A 22,304-nucleotide genomic window follows, 5' to 3' on the forward strand; every position below is an offset into this window, starting at 1 on the left:
GTAACAGCACGAGGAAGTTTAACTATGTATCACTCCACATCACAGGGGTTCTAACGCCACTGGTGTTCTAATAACCTTTAATTACAGTAACAGCTGGGCACTCTGCAGTAGGGAAGAGCATACCAGTCTAAATCAGTAACAGAAGCAATTTTAGCAAAAGCACATTTTATAATGTTATGTCATCTTAAAAAAACTTTTTGTCTCTATAAATATTACTGCTAAGTCATACTGATTGACTCCTGGAAGTTTGCTGATATTCTATAGTGGAATAAATAGGAATATAAAGAGAAATGTGCGAGACTTACAGGTTTACTCTCCTTATCTTTTTGCTCCATGGTCATGCTGTTATGCTGAATCAGAACGGCTGTGATGAGGTTGAAGTAGCTGATGTCAAAACTCGAACTGTAAGAATTAGAAAATAACAGCATTTTCAGGGGCACTGTGGTTGGGATCACCTTAAAAAATGAAATCATTTTGCAATCCCAACCACAGTTGGGATTGCAAGTACCTTGTTCTGCAAGTGTTTTACAAGATGAGCAAAGATTCTTTTTATAAATTGTACACAGTAAACAGTATCCCTCTTCCTCCTTCTCTCCTTTCTCTGGTCTTTATCACTACAGCCACAATTAATTTCAAAGATTCAAAGTGCAGGTTAATTTGTTTTATTTTTACTTTATATTTGTATGAATTATTTATATGATTTTTTTTTTGTTTTGTGGAATAAATCATCTGAGTTTCCATTATTTCTTAAAGGGAAATTTGCTTTTATATATGAGTGCTCTGATAAATAAGCACGCTCCCAGAACGAATTATGCTCGCAATCAAATGTTTAACTGTACTAGATTAATTTACATTATCATGTAGAAAACAATGAACAATATACAGTACAACCGCAGGATACTTTAAAAGGTACACCTTAACACCTGCAGATTCATGTAATTATCTATTTATACAATCATGCGGCAACAGGAAAAGGCATATGATTATGCAAAAAAAACATTTGAAAAAATATGTCTGGTGAAATGAACTGGTGACCTTTCCAAGGTGTGTCCCATGTGATGTATTACTGGTACTGACCAGGGCTGCAACCAAAGAAGAGGTGAGCACGCACGCACGCACACACACGCACAGACACACACACACACACACACACACACACACACACACACAAACAAACAAACAATTAAAAGCAAGCGCCGTTGACATTTCAATTGTGATTTTTGGCATCCTGCATGTTAGCACTTGCAGGTTAGCACTTAATAAATGAGAAACTATAATAAATAAATAAAGTCTAGATTTCTCATCATTCTTTAAAAATTTATTAGAAGTAGTTGGAAGTAATAGAACTAAACTAAGAATTTAACAAATACATATTGTCCAAAAGTCACACAGGCCTGATACCCTGTGCATGTGTATCTAGGTAAATTGCTCATGGTTAGTGTCCTCCAGCTGGAGGAGTTTTGTCATAGTATAAAAAAGACGTACAGAAACGAAAGCAGGATGTAATATGTCACATGCTTTGGTATGTATTGTGCAATCGTCTTTTTTCCAGTTCTTCCCTTTCAAAAATGACTCATAAAACCTACTAATATGTCTTGTCAAAATGCTTCTTTGTGCATCGAGTAAGAGAGTGAGTTTTCTTTTTTTTTTTTTTTTTGCCAGTACATATATGACTTACTTCCGTAAGTAAACAGTAACAGTAGAATGACCAGTAGAGGTTGGTTTACGAAATTATGGTCACTGTTATCATGCAACAAAGTAGTCTTTTTCTGTTTGGACTTTCTTAAGCTCTCTCTGAATTACTGAATGTGAATTAAATCATGACTGAGTATTTTTTAATTACTTTATTCATGAATATTTTCTATTTAATCTAGCTTTCACAATTTAAGTCAAAAAGGAGATATTTTAGTAATTAAAGTCAATTAGTCACTCAAATATTTTATGGCTTCTTTTTCGTCATTCACTGAACCTAATATAGAGTAACTGACATACTCTTTTTATGCTGATGTCTGCATACTGATGTCTAAACACATCATACTTAATAAAGTATTAGTGAATAACATTATGTTTATACTAAATATTAATGTCCTACATCACTATTTATTATATGATAAATACAATGTGACCCACAATCCTAAAAAATACTGACATTTTAAATACACAGATATTTTATAACAGTTATGGAATTGTTAAAAATTTTGGAAAATGTTGGTAAAGTTACAGGAGAAGTTTTCCCAATTACAGTGGAACCTTGAATTACAAGCATAATTCGTTCCGGAAGCAGGCTCGTATTCCAAAACACTCGTAAACCAAATTTAATTTTCCCATAATAATGGAACGATAGAATAATGGAAACTCAAATTATTCATTCCACAAAAATTAATTATGCCCGCAGGCGCTGTATGTGTGTGTGTGTGTGTGTGTACTGTATGTGTGTGAAGCTAAAGAGGAGACTTCTTACTTTTTCACTTTTACTATTTGCTGCAAAATTCTTTTCTTGCTGCCAGGCTATTCTAAAGCAAATGTTAACAACTGCTAACCTGATCAAAAAAGATTATTTTCCATATTATTAAAATTCATACAGTGATGGAAGCAGGTTCGAATGTATCACATGCTGTTTTTTGGTATGTAATGTGCATACATCTGATTTTCATGTGCCAATTTTTTTCCTTTCAACAATGACGCACAAAAAACCCTTTGGCCTGTGGTGAGTGTGACAAATTTATTTATACTGAGGTTGTATATTTCGCATTAACGCGCACTCAATTGTACACACACACACACACACACACACACTTACAGGATTCACAAGAATGTTAAATAAATAAATAAATCATTACAAATTAACATTTTAAAATTTTGCCCACAAATGACCACACTTTCCTTTCTGAGAAAAAAGCTGAGACATATGACAGGAGCCTGACTAACAGATTTCACTTCCCTGTGCAGTTTCCCCTTTATTTTTTGACAACTACGTTGCTGTTGGCTTTCGATAACATGATATCCTTTGTATTGACATTATACGTGAACACTGTCCAAGACTGCAGTAAAAAGACCAGCAGAAGGTGCTTGCAAAATGATGGTCTTTAGTTGTTTGCATGCAACAAAATTATCTTTTATGGTTGATGTTTCTCAGGCTTTTATTTTACTGGAAGTGAATAACAGTTGCCCTTCACTTAATAATCTTGTTAATCACAACATTGGGTTTAAACTCTGGAGACTGTAAGGTACAGTATATATAAAAAAAAAAAGCTTTCTCCTCTTCTGATGTTTGACTTCATCATTCACTGAAGCTCTTGACCTGTATCATCATTCATTTTTGCACTGGGCTGCTAACACATTTACATTTAGACATTTGAGGCCTTGCTCAAGGGCCCAACAGGGACAACTTGGCAGTCTTGGGATTTGAACCTGGGCCTTCCGAACTGTAGTCCAAACCACTGAGCTACCCCTGACCCTGACACATGATTGGCTGTGGGATAATTTGATAAATATGCGGGTGTCAAATACAGTATAACGTGAATACCAAGTGCAGAAATAAACTTTCATTAAAGTGTAGAAAAGGCAGTTTTTTAATCGTCCCTTTAGCACAAATCTAACGAATACCATAAAGAAGTCCAAATAGAAGGCTTACTCAAACATTGTATGAAAGTGATTCCATTTTGAAGCTCATGATTTAAAGTCAAAATGCTTTCAGGAATGTATGAACAGATTAAGGAGAGCAATTACAGAAATTTACGTTGCTGGTTCATAGTTCCGGACTGTCCTTTTTTCTAAAGTAAGCGTGTGGGCGTGTAAAAATTCCCACTACATAAAAAAAAGTAAAAAAAAAAAAAAAAAAGGGGGGGGGTGTAATCAGGCTTGTTATGTGACTTTGAAACGAATTGTAAAAATAGTATGGAGATAGGCTATCGTCCCGTGGCGTCTAATAAACACATTTCAGCACTGCAGGACAACTAAACATATTTAATATTTAGTCTGGTAGTAGGTGGTTTTGCATGTAGCCGCTTGAAGCCTAATTATAAAACGTACTTCCGTTAACCTAATAAGGGCTTTCCTACTTTGCAAACGTCGACAGAAATAAAAAAAATTAATAAAATAGCTGACAACATTTGTCGATATTGCAAAAGTCTAAATGGCTTTTCTATCTAGACCAAACTGTTTAAATGATCTCGTGATCTCATTTGACACGTGATAACCCAATTTATAAGTTGAAAGCGAGGCAGACAGGCATGAGTCAGTCAGGTTCTGCTTCCTCCTTAGGTTGGTTGGCTGTTTATCTAAGAGGCGCCCAGAGGTAAGTGCTGTTTAAACATACACAGCACACATACCCAAGTCATTTTTAAGAAAATCCACATTTTCGAGAATTGTCGAGAAAAATCCATGTTGACTCTTAGTGCTAGTTTTTTGTGGAGCTGGTGACGATTTTTACTTTCGGTTTTAGTACGATATTTTTAAAATTAGGTTGTGTTTATTGTTCTGTGAATAAATTGTGTTTGGTAGTTATTTTATAACTTTATATCAGCTTTTATTTCGTTTGATTCATTGGGGTATATGAATGGGGGGAAAGGGGAACATGAACTGATTTGTTGTGAGAAACAGATATTTGACACTTTAACACATTGGTACGTTGAGGTAAAAGTTGTGAAATCCTTGTTAGTTAAAGATGTAATTTTGCCTTACTTATTATTATGTGGCATTTTTTATAAAAAGTTTGTAAACTCTGTAAACTTATACTACAAAATCAGGAATATACAAAAACAATCCTGGTTCAGCGGTTGTTTTTTTCCTGAGGAACAACGGGTTATTTAACTTCCGTGTGCTGCTACTTTTGTTCTCGTATATAAAGCACACCGAGTGGGCAATTGTGTGATCCTAAGACAAATATTGTAAGAAAAGATAAATGTGTAAAAAGTGTTGAAATTGTTCAGTGTTTGAAGAGGGTATGTTAACAAGGTCGTTGTTAGACGGGCTTAGTTTCATTGTTCTAGGTTATGATACAGTTTCAGAGGAGGAAAACACCACAATCAGTTATTGTTAACTGGTTTATTGCAATAGTAGTCCAACAGATGGCAGTATTTCTACACAGTTTGTAGGTGGAACGTCTGCGTGATCTCTAGCATTATCAGGCTTAATGTCTTCTTCAGTCGACCACATGAACTCGTGCTGGCAGATGATGGAAATGTACATAATACTTCTGTGAAAGTTCACGTGCTAAAGAAAGTGGCCTGGATATCTCCTGCTTAAAAAGTTTATACATACCATTAAAACCACCTGCTTATTATTTTGTATATTCCCCTTTGTGCCACTAAATCAACTGACCTGTCGAGGTAGGTGCTCCAAATAAATACTCTGAAGAACTCTCGCGCCAAGGTGTTGGAGATGTTAGCAGCAGATCATTTGCATAGCAGGAACCCCCACAAGGCCTGCAGTTTGGAAGTTGCTGTGACCATAATTTGACCTATGTACTGTAAAAGTCGCTCTTACAGTAGCACATTTTCCCCCCTGCTTCTCAACAGATCAGTTTCATGACCCTTCATGCACTGCTTAATGTATCTCACCCCTTGACAGGTGCAATTGTCACATGATAATCAATTATTTTTCCTCTCATTCTTTATGTCCTGTAATGGGCAACACTTATGATTTGGATTTGAGAGGTTTAGGGGAGAGAGAAAATTTGTAAACTGTTCTGGATGTTGTGTTGTATGAATTTTATAGAAACTTCAACTGTCATGTGAAAGCCATGATATGTAGTTTAAGACTATATGTAGTTTGTACATAAAATTCACTCCACAACTTCTTAGCTACGCAACAAGCGATTTGAACAGAATCTAATACCTTATCTTCCCTTTATGCTTCCTGTTCTGGGTAAACTTTGCAGCTGACCGAAGCATTTCACTTCTCTAAAATAACCTAAAATTTAGGCCAAAACATAGTATGGTCATTTTGTTTTATTTCATTGGCTAACTGTTTAGCATGTGTTTTTAATGTATTTGTTTCAGTCCCTTATATTAACTGTTTATGATTTTTGACCAGGTGAAAATGTTGAGGAGCTTGCTGTTCACAGTGATTTGTGGGGCAGTAGTGGCCCTTAAAGACCCAAGCCTGGACATGCACTGGCTGCTGTGGAAGAAGAATCACAGCAAAACGTACAACAGTGAGGCAAGTATAACTCCTAAGCCAGTTACAAAATGTGTATAGTTAAACTGACGTTTATTTCTGTTAGATTTCAAAAACTAAACTCTGGCTGAAAACTTTCCCTCCTTAAGTAATATGGACCAAGCCTATTGATGTAGAAATGATTGTGAAAGCTTTGTCAGCAGATAGAGCTATACTAGTTTGGTAATTTTAAAAAGGGCAAGTCACATGAGCAAATTTGATGTCTGCAAGAGGTACATATGAAAGTGCACATACCTTAAATATTTAGCATAAAAAAAATTGCCACTCTCTGTAAATTCACAATTTAAGGAGCTAGGCATGCTCCTTTTGTGCTCCATGCGCAAAAACGTCCTATGGAGATTGTACATTTTATTTTCAAATTTGTTTATATTCAAAAAATGCAAATGTATACCAGATCAGCTAGTTTATGCAAACACAGCTCTAAACTATTAACAAGGAACAAGTTTCCAGAACAGAATTTTACAGCTGCTTTTTAGTCATAGCTGTAGTAGTATTATAGTAGTCTTAATAACAGTGTGGTCTCCTTAAAATTGTTCATATTGACCCCTTTGCAAGGGTAATTGTTCAATATTTTTGTCTCTTATATCACTGTAAATTCCAGTAACCTCAGAAATTTAAAGAATCTTAGTCTCAAGGCTGGTTTTAACTTTCCAGTGAAATGATCTCAGTCCTGAAGCTCCCTGATGTCTGTTAAAGCTCCACCCACACGGCAACAGTCAGACAGAAATTTAAAGCATTACAATACTACTTGTATAATAATACTTATGTAGGTTTGATAAACTGCAGTGAAAATAAATTATTTAATAAAAGTTACAAAACATTAAACAAATCTGACTACACTTTTGGTATTTTACAATTTTATTGTAAGATGACATAATGCTGTCATTACATTTTGTTTACATTTTTACCAGAAATGGTAAAAGCAGTCCTTTTTAATATGCAAGTACCAATAATTTTTCAATGTGTGGTGGCAGTTGGAGGAGTTGGGTCGAAGAGAGATTTGGGAGAATAACATACGCTTGATCACCCTGCACAACCTGGAGGCCTCTTTGGGAATGCACACATATGAATTGGGCATGAACCATATGGCAGACATGGTAAGATTGTCTAATGGCAAAAATACTGAATTTCAAAATCAGCTAATTGGGCCTATAGGCAAATGCAAAATTAATTACATGTGTAAATTTCTTAAGTATGTTTTTGGTAAAGTATTTTATCTATTAACCAAACACATTCAGTTCAATAAACTTATTTTAGACTTCCTTATTCCTATTGCCACATTTTAATTATATGTAATACATTTTTTGCACAAATAGGAACTGTGTATTCAATAAAGTAGACTTTTTGTTTGTTTAATTATTCTATAAACTGAAAGTGAACTTGAATCCAGTAAATATCTTCTACTGTAGCAGTTTGTGTAAATTTTTGTCAGACTAGAGAAGAGATCCTGCAGATGTTTGCTGGGACACAAGTACCTCCGAACCTAACAAGGAGATCTTCTCGATTTGTTGCCTCTGCTGGAGTTTCAGTACCAGATTCAGTTGACTGGAGAGATCAGGGTTATGTAACAGATGTTAAAAACCAGGTAATATTTCGTTTTTCTTTGCTATAATACTGACTGTCTCAGTTAAGTATTTGATTATTTGACATGGCCATTTTTTTTATTTTTTTTTAATCCACAGTCAGACTAAGCATAATTCTACAGCTTAGAGTAAAAAACATAAAATGCTACACACAAGACCTTGTCACAAATGGCTTAAAAAGCTGTGATCGCTCACTCATTCACTCTCTCACAGAGAAAATATACTGTACTATACATAAAAGAAAATGTATATGTAGGGGGGAGTAATTAATATCTACGTGTGTGTGTGTATATACAGTACACACACGCATATATGCAGACTCATAAGCGTGTTTTTAAAGCAATTTTTAATGCCACTCTTCTAATTTTTGGAATGAGTTCTAAGTTTTATCTTGAAGTGCGCATAGTGAAGATGAGTGTGTTTATTACGTACTGTAGTTTTCAATTGCACACACAAGCGTGTATTAAATGTACCGCGCCATCTGTTAAATTTTGAGATTAATTATTATTTTTTCCCCAGGTTGAAATTTTTTTTTTCTTTTTTTTTTTTAATGATATAAGGGTGTTTTTTTTTTTTTTTTTTTTTTTTTTTTTTCTTTTTTTAAGTATCAAAATACCATATCTTCTCTTCTTATGGGCCGATTGCAATAAAACAAAGTCTACAGTATATGTTACCTCAAGCTCGGCCAAATACAGTACACCTGAAAAACCAATTAAAATTTATTCAGGAGTTTTTTTGTCATGCATGCAGAAACAAAAATTCCAAAAAACATCTTGATGTGTTCTATTACTTATCTTGTGTGTGTTTTTTTTGTTTGTTTGTTTGTTTGTTTGTTTTTGCAAATATCTTCAATGTACAGACATGCCGACTTTACAGTTTTAATGTGTATAGATACTGTATATTTTCTTTGTGTGAGAGTGAACAAGTTAGTGACCACAGCTTTTTAAACCGTGTTTTTAAACAGGCTGTGTTTTTTTTTTTTTTTTTTTTTTTTTTTTCTGTTTGACCCACAGCCTGCCTTTTTAATGGGAGTTACAAAAACACCCATGTCTACACTATGCTAAACAAATTCAGTGCTTTTATACAAATAATACAGAAAAATATTCATATTTGTCTTAAAGGCCATTATACTGGAAAATGTATATGGAATTGTCATAAGTAAGCTGGTTGAGAAGCTTTCTTGATATTTTAATCGTATTTCCTTGTCAGGGTTCATGTGGTTCATGCTGGGCCTTCAGTGCTGTTGGTGCGCTAGAGGGTCAGCTTAAACGTACTACGGGTCAGGTGAAATCGCTCAGTGCCCAAAACTTGGTGGACTGTTCCTCTAAATATGGAAACAAAGGTTGCAATGGAGGTTTCATGAGCCAGGCCTTCCAGTACGTCATTGACAATGGTGGTATAGATTCTGATGAAGCTTACCCTTACACTGGAGTGGTATGTTAACTTTTTTAAATTCCTATTTTAAATGTAAAACTTGTCTTGCATGCAATGTGTGGCAGTACAAAAAAATTATATATTTTTTTATTGGTTTCTTATTTGTTTTCCAGGATGGACAGTGCAGGTATGATCCATCACAACGTGCTGCCAACTGCTCCAGTTACGATTTTGTTTCTCCAGGTGACGAGGAGGCACTTAAGCAAGCTGTGGCCACCATTGGACCTATTTCTGTGGCTATTGATGCTACTCGTCCAATGTTCATCTTATATAGAAGTGGTATGATTTACTTTGATAAGTAAAGAGGGCTTAAAATAATATAATCAGCGGATGACCTTGTATTTATATACACGTTGATGTGATTACCATAAAATAAGACACATTAAGAGTTTGCAATTAAATTAATGACTTTTTACCATATTTTTAATTACTGTGTGCTGCATGGCAGTGCATTCGGCAAAACTGTGCTCTTGTGAGACATGTCTTTTCTGCCACTTAAATGCACATGAATTAAACAATTTTATAGTCTCTTTGCAGTATGTTCTATGGTTGATCTATACTTTGTCTACTTTTCCTAACAGGTGTCTACAATGATGTTTCCTGCACCCAGAACGTAAATCATGGAGTGCTGGTCGTAGGGTATGGCAGCATGAATGGAGAGGACTACTGGCTAGTGAAAAACAGGTACAGTACAAATTTCAGTTTTAATCTTAATTAATCTTTAATATAACACTGATCTCTCTAACAAAAAAAAAACAAACCTACTTACCAAACAGATTGTCATGCCAACATTGTTTGACTTTCATTTAAACATACACTTGCATTATACACTCACAGAGCAATTTATTAGGGACATGTATTCTCTAGTACTTACTCATTCATGTTGTTATCTGATCAGCCCATCATGTGGTAATATTGCAGTGTATAAAATAATGCAGTTGTATCAAAATTATGGGGAGAGGGGAATGTGATTTGCAATGATTTCTAATGTGGCATGACTGTTGATGCTAGACAGGCTGGTTTGAGTATTTCTTTGACTGGATTTACTCAGAATATTGCAGTTAGGAAGACATGCAGGGAGAGGCAGTCCCAAGGTTTGAAACACCTTGTTGATGGGAGAGTCTACAGTAACTCAGCCATTCTGTACAATTGTGGTGAGCAGAAAAGGGTCTTGAAATGCACAACACGTTGACCCATAAGGCAGACCGGCTACAACAGCACAAGCCCACATCAGGTTCAGCCTAGACCAGAAAGCTGAGGCTGAAGGGAGTGACCCTTAACCCTAGGTTCACCTAAAACTGGACATGTAAAGAAAGAGGGGGAAAAATGAAGCCTGTTCTGATGAATCTTAATTTCTGCTGAAGTACACAGATGTTAATCAGAATTTCACAGCAAAAGAACAAATCCATTGTGTCTAAATTTCGTAAAATGTTTTCTTGGCATCTTTTTAGCCACTTAATGATGGCCATTATTACATCATATTGCGGGTGACTATCTGCATGCCTTCATTGCCCCAACTCATGATCTAATGATTTTAATTAACAATTGACATAAACATGACTATGATATCGGTGTTCTTTAGTGCTTTTTACCGTCACCAGATCTAAATCCAGTTTTGAACAGCAATTTGTGTGTTCTGGTAGAGCAAGAGATTTGCAGATAGAAAATGCACCTAAAAACATCCTGTGAATCCATGTGAACAGTTGAGGTTGTTCTCAGGGCAAAGCAGGCCCTGGTATCAGTGTGATGTTCTTCATGAAGTTTGCTAAATGTACTGTAGATCTCAAGAATGATGACATTGTGTTTCTGTAATTTGTGTGTCTGACAGCTGGGGCTCTCATTTTGGAGATGGAGGCTACATCCGCATGGCCCGCAACAAAGGCAATATGTGTGGCATTGCAAGTTATGCTTGCTACCCAATAATGTAGCACAGTTAAGCAGAAGCAGCTTATCTTGGATTCCTTGTTTTTCTAGTATTGTATTTTATCTTTATTTTAAATTTTACTAAACGAATTGATCTTTGTACTTGAACAGATATTTTTGTATAGAAACTGTGATAATAAAAACATGATTCTACCCCACTGAATTTACAAGTGTCTTTTTATTAGTGCAACATCACAACAAACAATTTCACATGAGGTATCAAAGGATTTTTCAAAATTGGTACACAACATCCAGTTATGATTGACACACAGACTGTCATGATTCAAAACCTTTGGTTGATTAGCAACATTCATAAGTTAACATGAGGCGAGAATGGCACAATGAATTACTGACAAATGTAATAAATAAAACTGACAACATGACGAATGATAATGATCTTAAAGCTTTTTGGTACCTGTAACCTTTTTTTTTTTTTTTTTTTTTTTCGGTTTTAGGGATCATGATCACCAATTTAACACGTAAATCAGATGCCTTTGTTCTAAAGTATCTTTCAGTTCTACAAGCTGAAAGGTCAATTGTGTTTATTCTTCAAAAGTTCTATCAATGTATCATTGTCTTCTAAAATTATATTCTATTTAGACAAATTACAAAAGGTGTTCAGTGGCTGTAACTATTTTATGATTAGACACTTTCCAGTTTTAGTATTCAGCTGTCATCTATTTATTTTTTAAATTATCTTCAATTGGTTAACCTCTTGTGGGAAGAGTAAACAATCATAAATACAGCAAGACCACCGTTTCCTGCTTCGATTGTCCCATTTGGTATCTGCATCGATGATTGATTTTTATTTCCCTGTCAACACAGTCAACTAATAAATTTGTATGTATGTTTTATCGCTGTCTGTAGATAAAACAGTGATTAGCGCTTTCAGATTGATTCCAGCACATTTGGTTAGAAAAGATGAGACACAAACTCTCCCTGAATGCATGGGATCTTTGGTACAGTTACATATCAGCTACACCACATACAATTGAGGTAGATGAATTCTTCATAGTAGTGAATGAGTCGAGTTGTTTCTTGGATGGCAAAATGAAGTCACACATACAGTCGTAGGCAGAAACTATGCACCAACCACTGTCTGTCACTGTCCAGCAATAAAAAAGGGATGCAAATGCTTCCATACAGTAGTGTACACATATGTGTAAGAAGAAATGAGAGACATTAACAAGAGTGTATGTTTATAGCATGTACATGCCAAAACATCCCTAGCACAGTGCAGTCCAGGTTATACAGACCAGTTCCTACAGTGCTTTTAAACCACATGGTCCTGTATTTGTGTCTGGCCCATCCTCTGACCCTTCAACCATTTTCTTCTAAGAGACAGAATAATCCTTTAACCACTAGGGGCTCCCTAAGATTGCTACTTTTAATTACTCTTTATACTTCCAAGTTGTTTTTATGATCAGTGATGCTACGCACTAATTAAAAAAAAAAAGCTCCTTTGGCCACACTAGGAAAATTGCTGCACCCGGACAGCTGCTGAGTATGAGTTGTTAACACATGCGATGATGCAGACACTCTTGTTCTGCTCGCAGCACGCTTACAATTGTCACTCATTAAAGTTTAATTTGCACTCTCCAACACTCCCTCCCCACTCACTATCCCTTGGTTTGGTAATGCAGCCCTTCTCTGATCTGCCCTCCCTTCTGAATGCCCTAAACCCATGGGTCTGACTGAGTGAGCGGCCAGCTTCAGCCCCAGCCTCCAACAGGACACACATAAAAAGAGCCTCTTTCATGTCAGCAAAAGTCGATGGCCTCTTTCATGGTCCCTCTTTCAAGTGCATGCTGTGAAGGGGCCTCACTTCACACCCTGCGAAGGTTAAAGACAGAGTGACACATGCGAACGCAGCCAAAATGGCACTGCAACTCTTGTACCCCTGAACCCCATGTAACACTGTATCACACACTGCAAAAGTCACAGGGCTTTGCGTAGGTCTATGTGTAAAGCTCAATGCATTAAATTTAAAGGGATGACATGGATAAATTATGACTAATTTAGTCCAGCAAAAATTGGAAAAAGCATTCAGGAAGTTGGATGCTTCAGACATAATCAAAAAGCATCCCTAGCCAGGCTGAACTTTCAGACTGTATTCTCAGCTTGATCTATGTGATTCTGGTCAATAGTTCTAATCTTCCAGCTGGTGCAGTTTCTAGATTTGTTCAGTGGGTCAGAGGTGCTCCGACTTGAGCATGCATTGCATGTGATGTTGTTCTTTTTCTTTTTAAATGGACAGTTAGAACACTAGCATTGTTACAGAAACAAACAACAGCAGAGCCTACATTCAGGGAGGACAAACCTTTGTCTTTGGTATTATGATGGGACTCCCATCAGAAACAAGATTATAGACAAACAATATTCGATGAAATAAATACTTACAATATTTACCAAATAAATAACAAAGAAATAAATACATAAATAACAGCATAATAATAATAATAATAATAATATAAACTAATGATGGAGTTCATTGAGTTCAAATTTTGAGCTTTAGTCACAAATGCTATTCCAGTGTTTTATCTCTCTAGGGTATAATAAACAATAGGCCTTTGAGATTGAATTCACCATGGCTTGTGTGCTTGATATCTGTAGAAAAACCATCATCAGGTGATAAATTTCTCCATTGTCCTTTATGAACACCAAGTAAAATCTTGCAGTTGATCTAGAGAAGTTTTCTCTATTTTTGGATCAGAGAATGAAAATTACAAATGATAATAACTGGTGCTCACTGTACAGCTACAGAGCTCTTTGTACCGTTGTCTGTATTTCTCTGCAGCAGCTCCCGTGAGATTCACCAATCAATCGATCAGTGCTCTTGAGGGTACTCTTTAAAAACGCATCCTTCTGCCCCTCCTCCCTCTCCTTTAGGATCTGTTTTCATCCTTATAGGTTTCAGGCTCATTGTTGAGTTTAGGAAGATGCTAGTCAGTTCTGCTCACAGGCTCAGGCTCCACACAGAATCTTGGGCAGCAGGATTGAAAGGTACACTGTAGCTTAGTTAGAATTTACCCAAGATGAAATAAACAAATAAGGAGTAAAACATTTCACATTCTTTTGGCATTTTTCTTTGGTCATATTTGTCTTTACATATTTTATCAAGGAAATGGATTAACTGTCAAGGCAAAAACTGTCCACGTCGTGTGTCTTGATTTTTAAAATACTGATACTGTTTTCTGTATTTAAACAAAAGTAGTGATACCAAAAAACACTGCACACTAAAATACTGCAGCATACTTGGTGAATCACCTTTTACTGACATTACATTTCTTGCATTAAAAAAAAATCAGTTCTTCTATTCCAGATTAAAGAATAACTACCAGTTAAATACTGATAACTATACTGAGAAATCTATCTCTCTTGTAGCATTTTATCTTTGGTTTTATTTGTAATGTACTTTAATTCCTGTGTAAAACGTTTCCGATTAAATAAGAAAAAACCTCTGTCAGCGTCAGAGCTGTTCGATCTTTCACATGATGTGGAGATCTGGCCTCTTCTCGCATCATGCTGTAGTGCAGGAGACAGTAGGGGAGGAGGTGCTGGACCCTGAGGACCCGGTGGAGGATGGGCGTCCCTCCTCACTCCAGCGGTTGAGGTTTCTGCGGCGAGCATTCATGAAGAAGTTGCTTACAGTGGAAAGCTCAAGGCCCAGCTGCTGTGCAATTGTCACCTGCAGCTCTTTAGCAGGCCGCTGGTTCTCTCGGAAGATCGCCATCAGTGTACGTCGCTGTAAGTCTGTGAACACCAGCCGAGTACGCTTTGGTCCCTGGTTCCTCTCTTGCTTAGACTGCTCCTGTTCTTTCCTCTTACATGCTAAGACAGAGAAAGAAAATAAGATAGAGTCAGATTATCATAATTAATAAAGTAATTTAATTTATGATACAAAAAGTTTATTTGTCATGCATAATTTTTTTATTATTCATTATTTAAAAAATCTAAAAGAATAATGAGCCTACCATATAAATTTCTTAGTCTTTAGTAGAATGAATATTATTCTTTTATAGAATTAAAATATAAAAGTTCTAATCGTAACTGTAATTATTGCATTTGTCTGGTAATGGAGCTATGGGATGACTTTTTAGAAACATCTGCAAAATGAAACAATTTACAAAGAGCTAGATTTGGCAAAAAAAAGTGCTTAAATTTATTGTTTATTAAAAACAATCATTTTTGCTGATGTTAATAATAATTCGTTAATTGTTAATCATTTTCAAGGAAAAGTTGTAGAGAGTAAAACATGTGCCATGCGATGTGTGTTAGCAATGTTAGTGCTATTTCTTTATTACTTGATGCTATATATAGCACTTTATTACTTACAGTAGTGCTTAGTGCTATAGATAGATAGATAGATAGATAGATAGATAGATAGATAGATAGATAGATAGATAGATAGATAGATAGATGGTTGTCTCCACTAATGAGTAATAATGAAATAGTACTAACACACATCACTATCCACTTTATAAAGACAATTACAAATGTATAAGAGTGTATAGCGAAGCATTTCCCTTCCATTCTCCCTGCCAACACTCAGCAGTGTAGCACCAAGCATTAACTAAACGCTTCCTCGTGTTGTAATCATGTGTAAAAGCTTGAGAATTACCATGCTATAAATCCAAAGCACTGCACCTCTTTTACAGCCATAAACATCCCCCCATAGAGTTCTTATGATCGTGAGAGCAGACCTTAATCATGATGTATGCCTCTTGTCTCATGTTGCTGAAACGTGATCGAAAGCACCCCTGTTCTTTATCCACCCCCCCCCAAACCACGATCCCTCACTACACTACCTCACTGCCCCCTCTCAACCTCCCTCTCTTCTGACCCACCCCCTGCTGATTTCTTGGGCCACGGGCTGATAGAAATTATTGATTAAATCTATGCTGCTCAGCCTCCTCGACCTACAGAACCTGGTTAACCCTTTCACCACTGCCATGGCTTTTGCTGAACAAATACACAGTTTATTTTAAGGCTCTGCAGGCAAAACAATCATGCCTCAATCTCAACCATGTCAATTTGAATTGTAGACAGCCTTGTGCTCTTCTATACCTTATTTTGCCTGTCAACAGAGTTGCTAAATAACTCTCAAACTCGCTGATGTTGCACTGAGACACTGAGAGCCACTCAAGCCTTTTTCTATATCGCATTTACTCATTTAGACTTTAAGACAAGAGCTTCAGGCTCCAGTGCTTGTGTGTGAAATCCCTGCACTGCCAGGGAGCTATGGGATAGAGTAATGATCTCCATCCTGCTCTGTTACTGAGCCAGTCACTCTGTCTCGCTCTTTCTCAATCGTCTTTTTCAATTATAAGCAGTATATCCTGCATACACCTACACAGGTTCACAGGTTGAATACTGTATATATGGTATATGGTTTATATATACATGGTTTATACAAACTTAAGAAAAAGCAAAACTTGTATAAATATTTTATATTAAATTTATCACTAAATATTATATATTGCTATATATAATAATATTATTAATATTATGTTAATAATAATATCACATTTTGTGTATACATATACTGACTCTGTACACACACACACACACACACACATATATATATATATATATATATATATATATATATATATATATATATGTTGTTTTTTTAAATATATAAACAAATTTAAAAACAACATATTTTCTATATTCCATTCATATTTATAGACATATTTTAGTCAGCTTATGTGCAATATGAATACAACACAAATTATGAATTCTAGCAATTTCCAAAACATGACAAATTAAAAGCTAATAATTTTTTTCTAAAACACTCCTGCACAAATGTGGTATAGTTGCATATAGTTGCTAGAATTCAGAATTTCTGTTGTATTTTGTTTAAAAAAACTGCAGATATGTCATAAAGAATTAAGCTATGAATCTAAATAGCTAAATGGTAGGGTTTTCAAACAAAGTCTTACAGACTGATGCAGAATTTAAAGAAATTTTTATCTGGATGAACACTGCATTTGCAAGATTTTTTTTCTCCTTTTTTTTAATGGACCTCAATTTGGATTGGCCTTATTTTTGCAGCCACGTTATTTACAAAAAAAGAAAACTAAAGAAAAATGTAGAATAGTTTCTTATATAATTACTGCTATGATGTCTTTGTTCAGATACACTATTTTCTATTAATTTGGATCATCCTTCTCCCAGTCCATGTTCTGTTTTAAGTTTCCTGCTCTCTGAAAGGAGGCGTAGGGCAGCATGCATTCTAATTCCACCCTGCACTTGCTTATTCACAGGAGCTGTGAGCTGGCGGCCTGTGCTCTGCTTTCCCAAGGAAATCAATACCAGCTGATAATTAAACAAAAGGCTTGGCAAGAAACGCCAATCCTTGTGGAAAGTAGGTTACATAGAAAAGCTCAGAGGTGTCCACCTTGTGCCTTTGCCAGGGCTAAAAAGACTGTGTATAAGTGTTTGTCAATTTGTAAGTGTGCATTGGAAGGACAATTGCGCAAAAAATATATGATTAGTCAAATAATACGAAATATTAACATACTTGATGTATTAATCTACTGTAGGAATATTTTAGTGCCCATCAACCTAAAATAAAATACTTTTGAAAAATTAAACTATAAATATTGCTCCTCATGACAATATATATTAGAGGCCAGTTGCCAAACTACTCACATTAGTGTATTCAGGATGTGGCACACTAACATCAAGAAGATGCAGTACCATGCAGGCGAACAGGCCATTGATTTATTTTGTGTATTTCCGCGCTAAGAACACTCCTATGACTGAGAGCACATTGTTCACCAATCAATATCTGTGGTGATAATGCAAGCAGAATAATTCATTCTGAAACGCATTTCAAGCTTTGGTGATTGATCGCTTGGGATTTGGACAGACTTTGGCACGACCGCATCCACGTTCGTCTACAGTGGCTAGCTACTTGAGAGAGCTTTCCGACATTTTGAGAGCCATTCTCATGTTACTGTTTTTCTGTGAAGCTCTTTGTGCGCCATGTGCATCAACTGGATATTTAGCCCTAGTCTTGTCACAACACTGCAACACTATAACAAGCACTAGATTTCAAAGCAAATCTCTAAAGCATATTATACTGCACCCCACAAAGAGAATCAATTCTCTATATCTTACACAAACTGAGATAGGTACGAGTAATGAAAAATTTACTTTCTTTTGTTTTGAGAATTGTGTATTTTAACACAATTTTGGGCAATATATTTAGCCAGTACACATACCTGTGATATGATTAACTATTTTTGGACAAAGAAAAAAATTGCAAAGGAAACCAAAAATTTGTCTGTTTTTACAAGAAGAAAAAATTTAACTACTATCATTTTGAATTTCTCAGTATGTGCTTCATAATATATTGAGCTGTGAATTCACATTGAAACCAGATCTGTTTTAGTTTGAATTGTCTGTCTAAAAAGCATGCTTGAAAATTTTACCTTCCAGTCGCAGTGATGCCATTCTCTGAAATTCTGGCTCTTGTAACCAGCGGGACATCCTCTTGAAGGTTTCGCGGCCAGACTTGAGCTTGCTCCAGGGCTTTGGGTTTCGTAGCAGATCGGACAGGGTGCCCTGAGAGCGGCACAGCACCCTCTCTGCAAAGATGGCCTGCGGGATGCTGTACCTCTTCAGCTCTGTGATGATCCGCTGGGCCACATCTTTGGTGTTGATCTCCTCACTCGCACTGCTACTCTGGGAACCAGCCAACATACCCTCCCTGGTGAGAGAAGAGTTTGAAGAGGAGGAGGGGGGAGAAGCAGAAAGCTCGCCCAGCTTTGAGGCCTGCTGGCTGGTGTGATGATGCTGATAGGTTTGGGTATAAATATGGGGGTGGTAGGTGGGTATGTGCTGGTGGTGACTGTCCATCTTGTTCAGATGGTGGCTGACGCCGTGGTCACTGCCCAGAGAGGGGGGTGACATTTCCCTCCCAAAGTCTGCCACTGTTCGGCAGAATAGGTTACCCCCATTGCTTCCCATATGGACCTCATGGCTGCCTGCTAACATCTGTCCACTATGTCCATTCTGGGTCCCTAAAGAGCTGTAACTGTGCATGGCTGGTTCCAGACCTGAGCTACCCAGAGGTGGAGACAGAGTTTGTGCCATGCCCAGGTCTTTGCTGTAGGGGTTATAGAAGTTACCTCCAAGGCCTCTGTCCTCACGCATAAGTGTAAAGCTCCCGATTACATTGCTGACCGGCAAGCAAGGATGGTGGTGATGATGGTGGTGAAACTTGTCATCAAATGGCTGCAGGGGGGTGAGTGTGGTGTAGGTGCTGCCACAGTTTGCAGGGCTCTCCCTGCCATAGCCCAGTGTTGACATACTGTGCTCGTAACCAGGGCTTCTGTGCTCATGGTCCAGGCCCATGGAAGGGCTTCCCAACACGGGGCGTGAGAAGGCAGCAGAGACGTCTCGTGAGTGCAGCATCACTCTACTGTCTTGACTGTGTGCAAGCTCCACATGACTGTGAACTGACACCTCTCCCATATTTCCATCCATTTCTAAAAAAAAAAATAAAATAAAAAAATGTGTCTTAAAATGTCTTTCTTTCAGGCGTATCAGTTAGAAAGTGCGAATGTTTGCAAAGTGGTTTGAAGCAGTATGTCCACTGAAGGCCGTAAATATTTGTTTCGGTTTCGGCCCGAATTTAAAGGCGGCTACAGGAGTTCATTTTCAGGATTTTATGTGCTCCTTAAATGCACCTTGTCCTTGACCATGGAAAGCCTGCGGAAGAGATACAGTAGGCCGTGATCACTTGATTGCTTATTGATCAGTTGCTCATGAAACCTCGTCGCATATTGATCACGTACTACCAATTCTTAGCCAACCACTGACAAGTTTAGCAACAACAGCGCAACAATTACTCTAATTCTCCGCGGCAATTACACAAGTGCAAATCAATACGTGTGGTATTTTATTAACTTAAGTTTCAACTCGTAATCGGTTTCTTTTTCGAAAGCTCTATATACCATACTGAAGGGAATTTTTAGTCGTCGTGGTGTTTGATGTGCTTACCTCAAGGCAGCGCAGGCGATGCTGGAGCAGATACCCGACGCACAGCTGCGAAGGGAAAACAAGAATCCTGAAAATGTATGATGTTTTCCCGTCGGAAGAGATCGATAATCCAAAAACACTCAAACTGCTATGAAGCTGAGATATCTGAGTATACCATCAACATGATTCTGGCGTTGAAAAAGCGGCGGTCCGTCTCCTCAGTTTAATTCACTTTCGGGTGCAAATAAACGGAACGCAGGAAAACGCCTCTGCTTCTGAACCTTCTAGGCTCTGCTCTGTATAACCCAGCGCTCTGTGGATGTCTTCAAGCCCAGCTCCCTTTCTGTCATTATCTCTGTGCACCCCCTCCTTCCCTTTCCTCTGTCTCTCTATCGATCTCTGCCCCGTTTTTCTCTCCTCCTCCCTTTCGCCCCCTCTGAACGTCACACACTTAAAAATCTGACAGATGTGGCATGAATTTCTAACTCGGATTAACTCTTTCACTCCTGTACTGGCTGCTAGTCACTTGTATTAAGAAATAAGTGATATTTGGTGAAACTGTAGCTCTTTATAAATCAGTTTACCAAATTTTAAAAAAGTGTCATTCTTTTATAAATTATTTGTCCAATAACATCTGCAAAGACAGTCCTCCCACGTGTTGCTTAATAATTCATATATTTGTTAGCCATTAAGAATACAAATATTATTAATAATTATTCCCTTTTTCCCCTTTTCTTTCTTTCTTTCTTTCTTTCTTTTTCCTATTTCAGCAGCAGACCGTTTACTTGTTAGGAATACCCTGCCTCTCTGTTAACAGTGTCTCAGTAATTAATACACAAATATAATGCTTACGTTACGTTTCATTAGGGTTTTAAGAACCTAACAACTGACAACATAGTGTATTTATTATACATTTTTAAAGAGGTTTTAAGATTCATATAAGCTTCGTTTATTTAAAAGTCTTTGTTGCACAAGCATCTTATGGATTTGCGTTTGTGTGTGTGCGCGTGTGTGCGTGGGCGTGTGTGTGTGTGTTGAGATGGATATATCCTAATGATTTATCTTAGCTGACCAATTGATTTTCATCGATAAGCAGGATAGAATACCTGAAACATTGCGGATGTCGCAGCCACTGTGTTGCGACACCGCAATCTGCGCTACACGAATACACACACACACACACACATAGAAGGGCTGCCAGACAGATAGACAGACAGACACACACACGGACTCAGGAAGAGCTGCAGGGAGAACGTTCAGCGCCTTTCCATCCCAGAAAACATGGAGAGAGCAGTCAGAGGGGAAAGTTCACTCTCGAGTGCAGACAAAACACTCTCCTGAGAAACATCAGACCATTCACTCTCATTCAAAATATCTCACTCTGCAAGTATTATTGTGGTTATTAAGTGACCAGTTTTCAATTTGTTTTCAAGAAAACGTCGCGTGACAATTTAGCAAATGGGGCCTACACGAAAGGTTTCTGTTATAATGATAATAATAATAATAATAATAGTAATAATAATAATAATAATAATAATAATATATTTTAGTGGCTTGTCATTGTATTTAAAAAACTTTTAAATGACAAGCTATTTGAAGATTTAAAGGGCGTAATAGCCTAAAGTTAATATTATATATCATATAAACTACATTGTATAATATATATGCTACAGTAATTATGTTCACATGCTAATAATAATCAAAAAATAATAATTAGTTTACACCAATCAGACCAGTTGCAAAGGCCCGCGTTTAGAAACTAACAGGTGAAGGCCGCGGTAGATTTTGTACGCTGAGTGATCGAACAGTGATCATGGCTCTAAAATCAAAGCTGTGGAGCTGCTAAATTATTTAAACATGTCTCTGTGAACATATGGTGCGGTCACCAGCTGCTTCGAGCTTTACAGGTCCATAGATACTGTATTGTGAACTTTGAGCCGATTGCATCAGTCTAAAAGGTTTCCCTCGTGATGGTCCTCATCCCGTCTTTTGCATTCATCTTCCTCATCAAACATTTAAAAAAAAATTTCATCAATATAATGTATTGTATTCTATGTAATATATATGTTTTTTTTTTCATATTAGACTCACAAATTTCTTTCTTGAAAAGTGACAGCCTTTATATATAAAATTTAAAATAACATGAAAATACAGGACAAAAATGATGAAAAAGCATTGGTACAATAATTA

General features: G+C 36.8%; 2 protein-coding genes across 2 annotated transcripts; one reads left to right on the forward strand and one right to left on the reverse strand.

Annotated features, from left to right (window-relative positions):
- Nucleotides 1-4,144: 4,144 nt before the first annotated feature.
- On the forward strand, nucleotides 4,145-11,278 carry LOC128520659 (cathepsin S-like). Its single transcript, XM_053494999.1, has 8 exons — nucleotides 4,145-4,297; nucleotides 6,037-6,162; nucleotides 7,155-7,277; nucleotides 7,613-7,765; nucleotides 8,973-9,197; nucleotides 9,311-9,476; nucleotides 9,779-9,881; nucleotides 11,026-11,278. Exons 2-8 carry the CDS (start codon nucleotides 6,043-6,045, stop codon nucleotides 11,123-11,125), a joined length of 990 nt encoding a protein of 329 aa, XP_053350974.1. The 5' UTR covers nucleotides 4,145-4,297; nucleotides 6,037-6,042; the 3' UTR covers nucleotides 11,126-11,278.
- Nucleotides 11,279-14,501: 3,223 nt separating this feature from the next.
- Nucleotides 14,502-19,619, reverse strand: onecutl (one cut domain, family member, like). Its single transcript, XM_053494989.1, has 2 exons — nucleotides 18,563-19,619; nucleotides 14,502-14,951 (listed from the first exon to the last, which is right to left on the reverse strand). Exons 1-2 carry the CDS (start codon nucleotides 19,617-19,619, stop codon nucleotides 14,641-14,643), a joined length of 1,368 nt encoding a protein of 455 aa, XP_053350964.1. The 3' UTR covers nucleotides 14,502-14,640.
- Between the last annotated feature and the right edge of the window lie 2,685 nt (nucleotides 19,620-22,304).

Source organism: Clarias gariepinus, chromosome 4, assembly GCF_024256425.1.
Source record: "Clarias gariepinus isolate MV-2021 ecotype Netherlands chromosome 4, CGAR_prim_01v2, whole genome shotgun sequence".
NCBI classification, from domain to species: domain Eukaryota; kingdom Metazoa; phylum Chordata; class Actinopteri; order Siluriformes; family Clariidae; genus Clarias; species Clarias gariepinus.

What these genes read in the sequence shown, in the direction of transcription:
- LOC128520659 (XM_053494999.1), top strand. Translation starts at nt 6,043, where the DNA reads ATGTTGAGGAGCTTGCTGTTCACAGTGATTTGTGGGGCAGTAGTGGCC. An exon ending in TAACAGATGTTAAAAACCAG is followed by an intron (nt 7,766 to 8,972) that starts GTAATATTTCGT and finishes TTTCCTTGTCAG; the next exon opens with GGTTCATGTGGTTCATGCTG. An exon ending in CTTACCCTTACACTGGAGTG is followed by an intron (nt 9,198 to 9,310) that starts GTATGTTAACTT and finishes TTTGTTTTCCAG; the next exon opens with GATGGACAGTGCAGGTATGA.
- onecutl (XM_053494989.1), bottom strand. Translation starts at nt 19,619, where the DNA reads ATGGATGGAAATATGGGAGAGGTGTCAGTTCACAGTCATGTGGAGCTT. An exon ending in GGCATCACTGCGACTGGAAG is followed by an intron (nt 14,952 to 18,562) that starts GTAAAATTTTCA and finishes TCTCTGTCTTAG; the next exon opens with CATGTAAGAGGAAAGAACAG.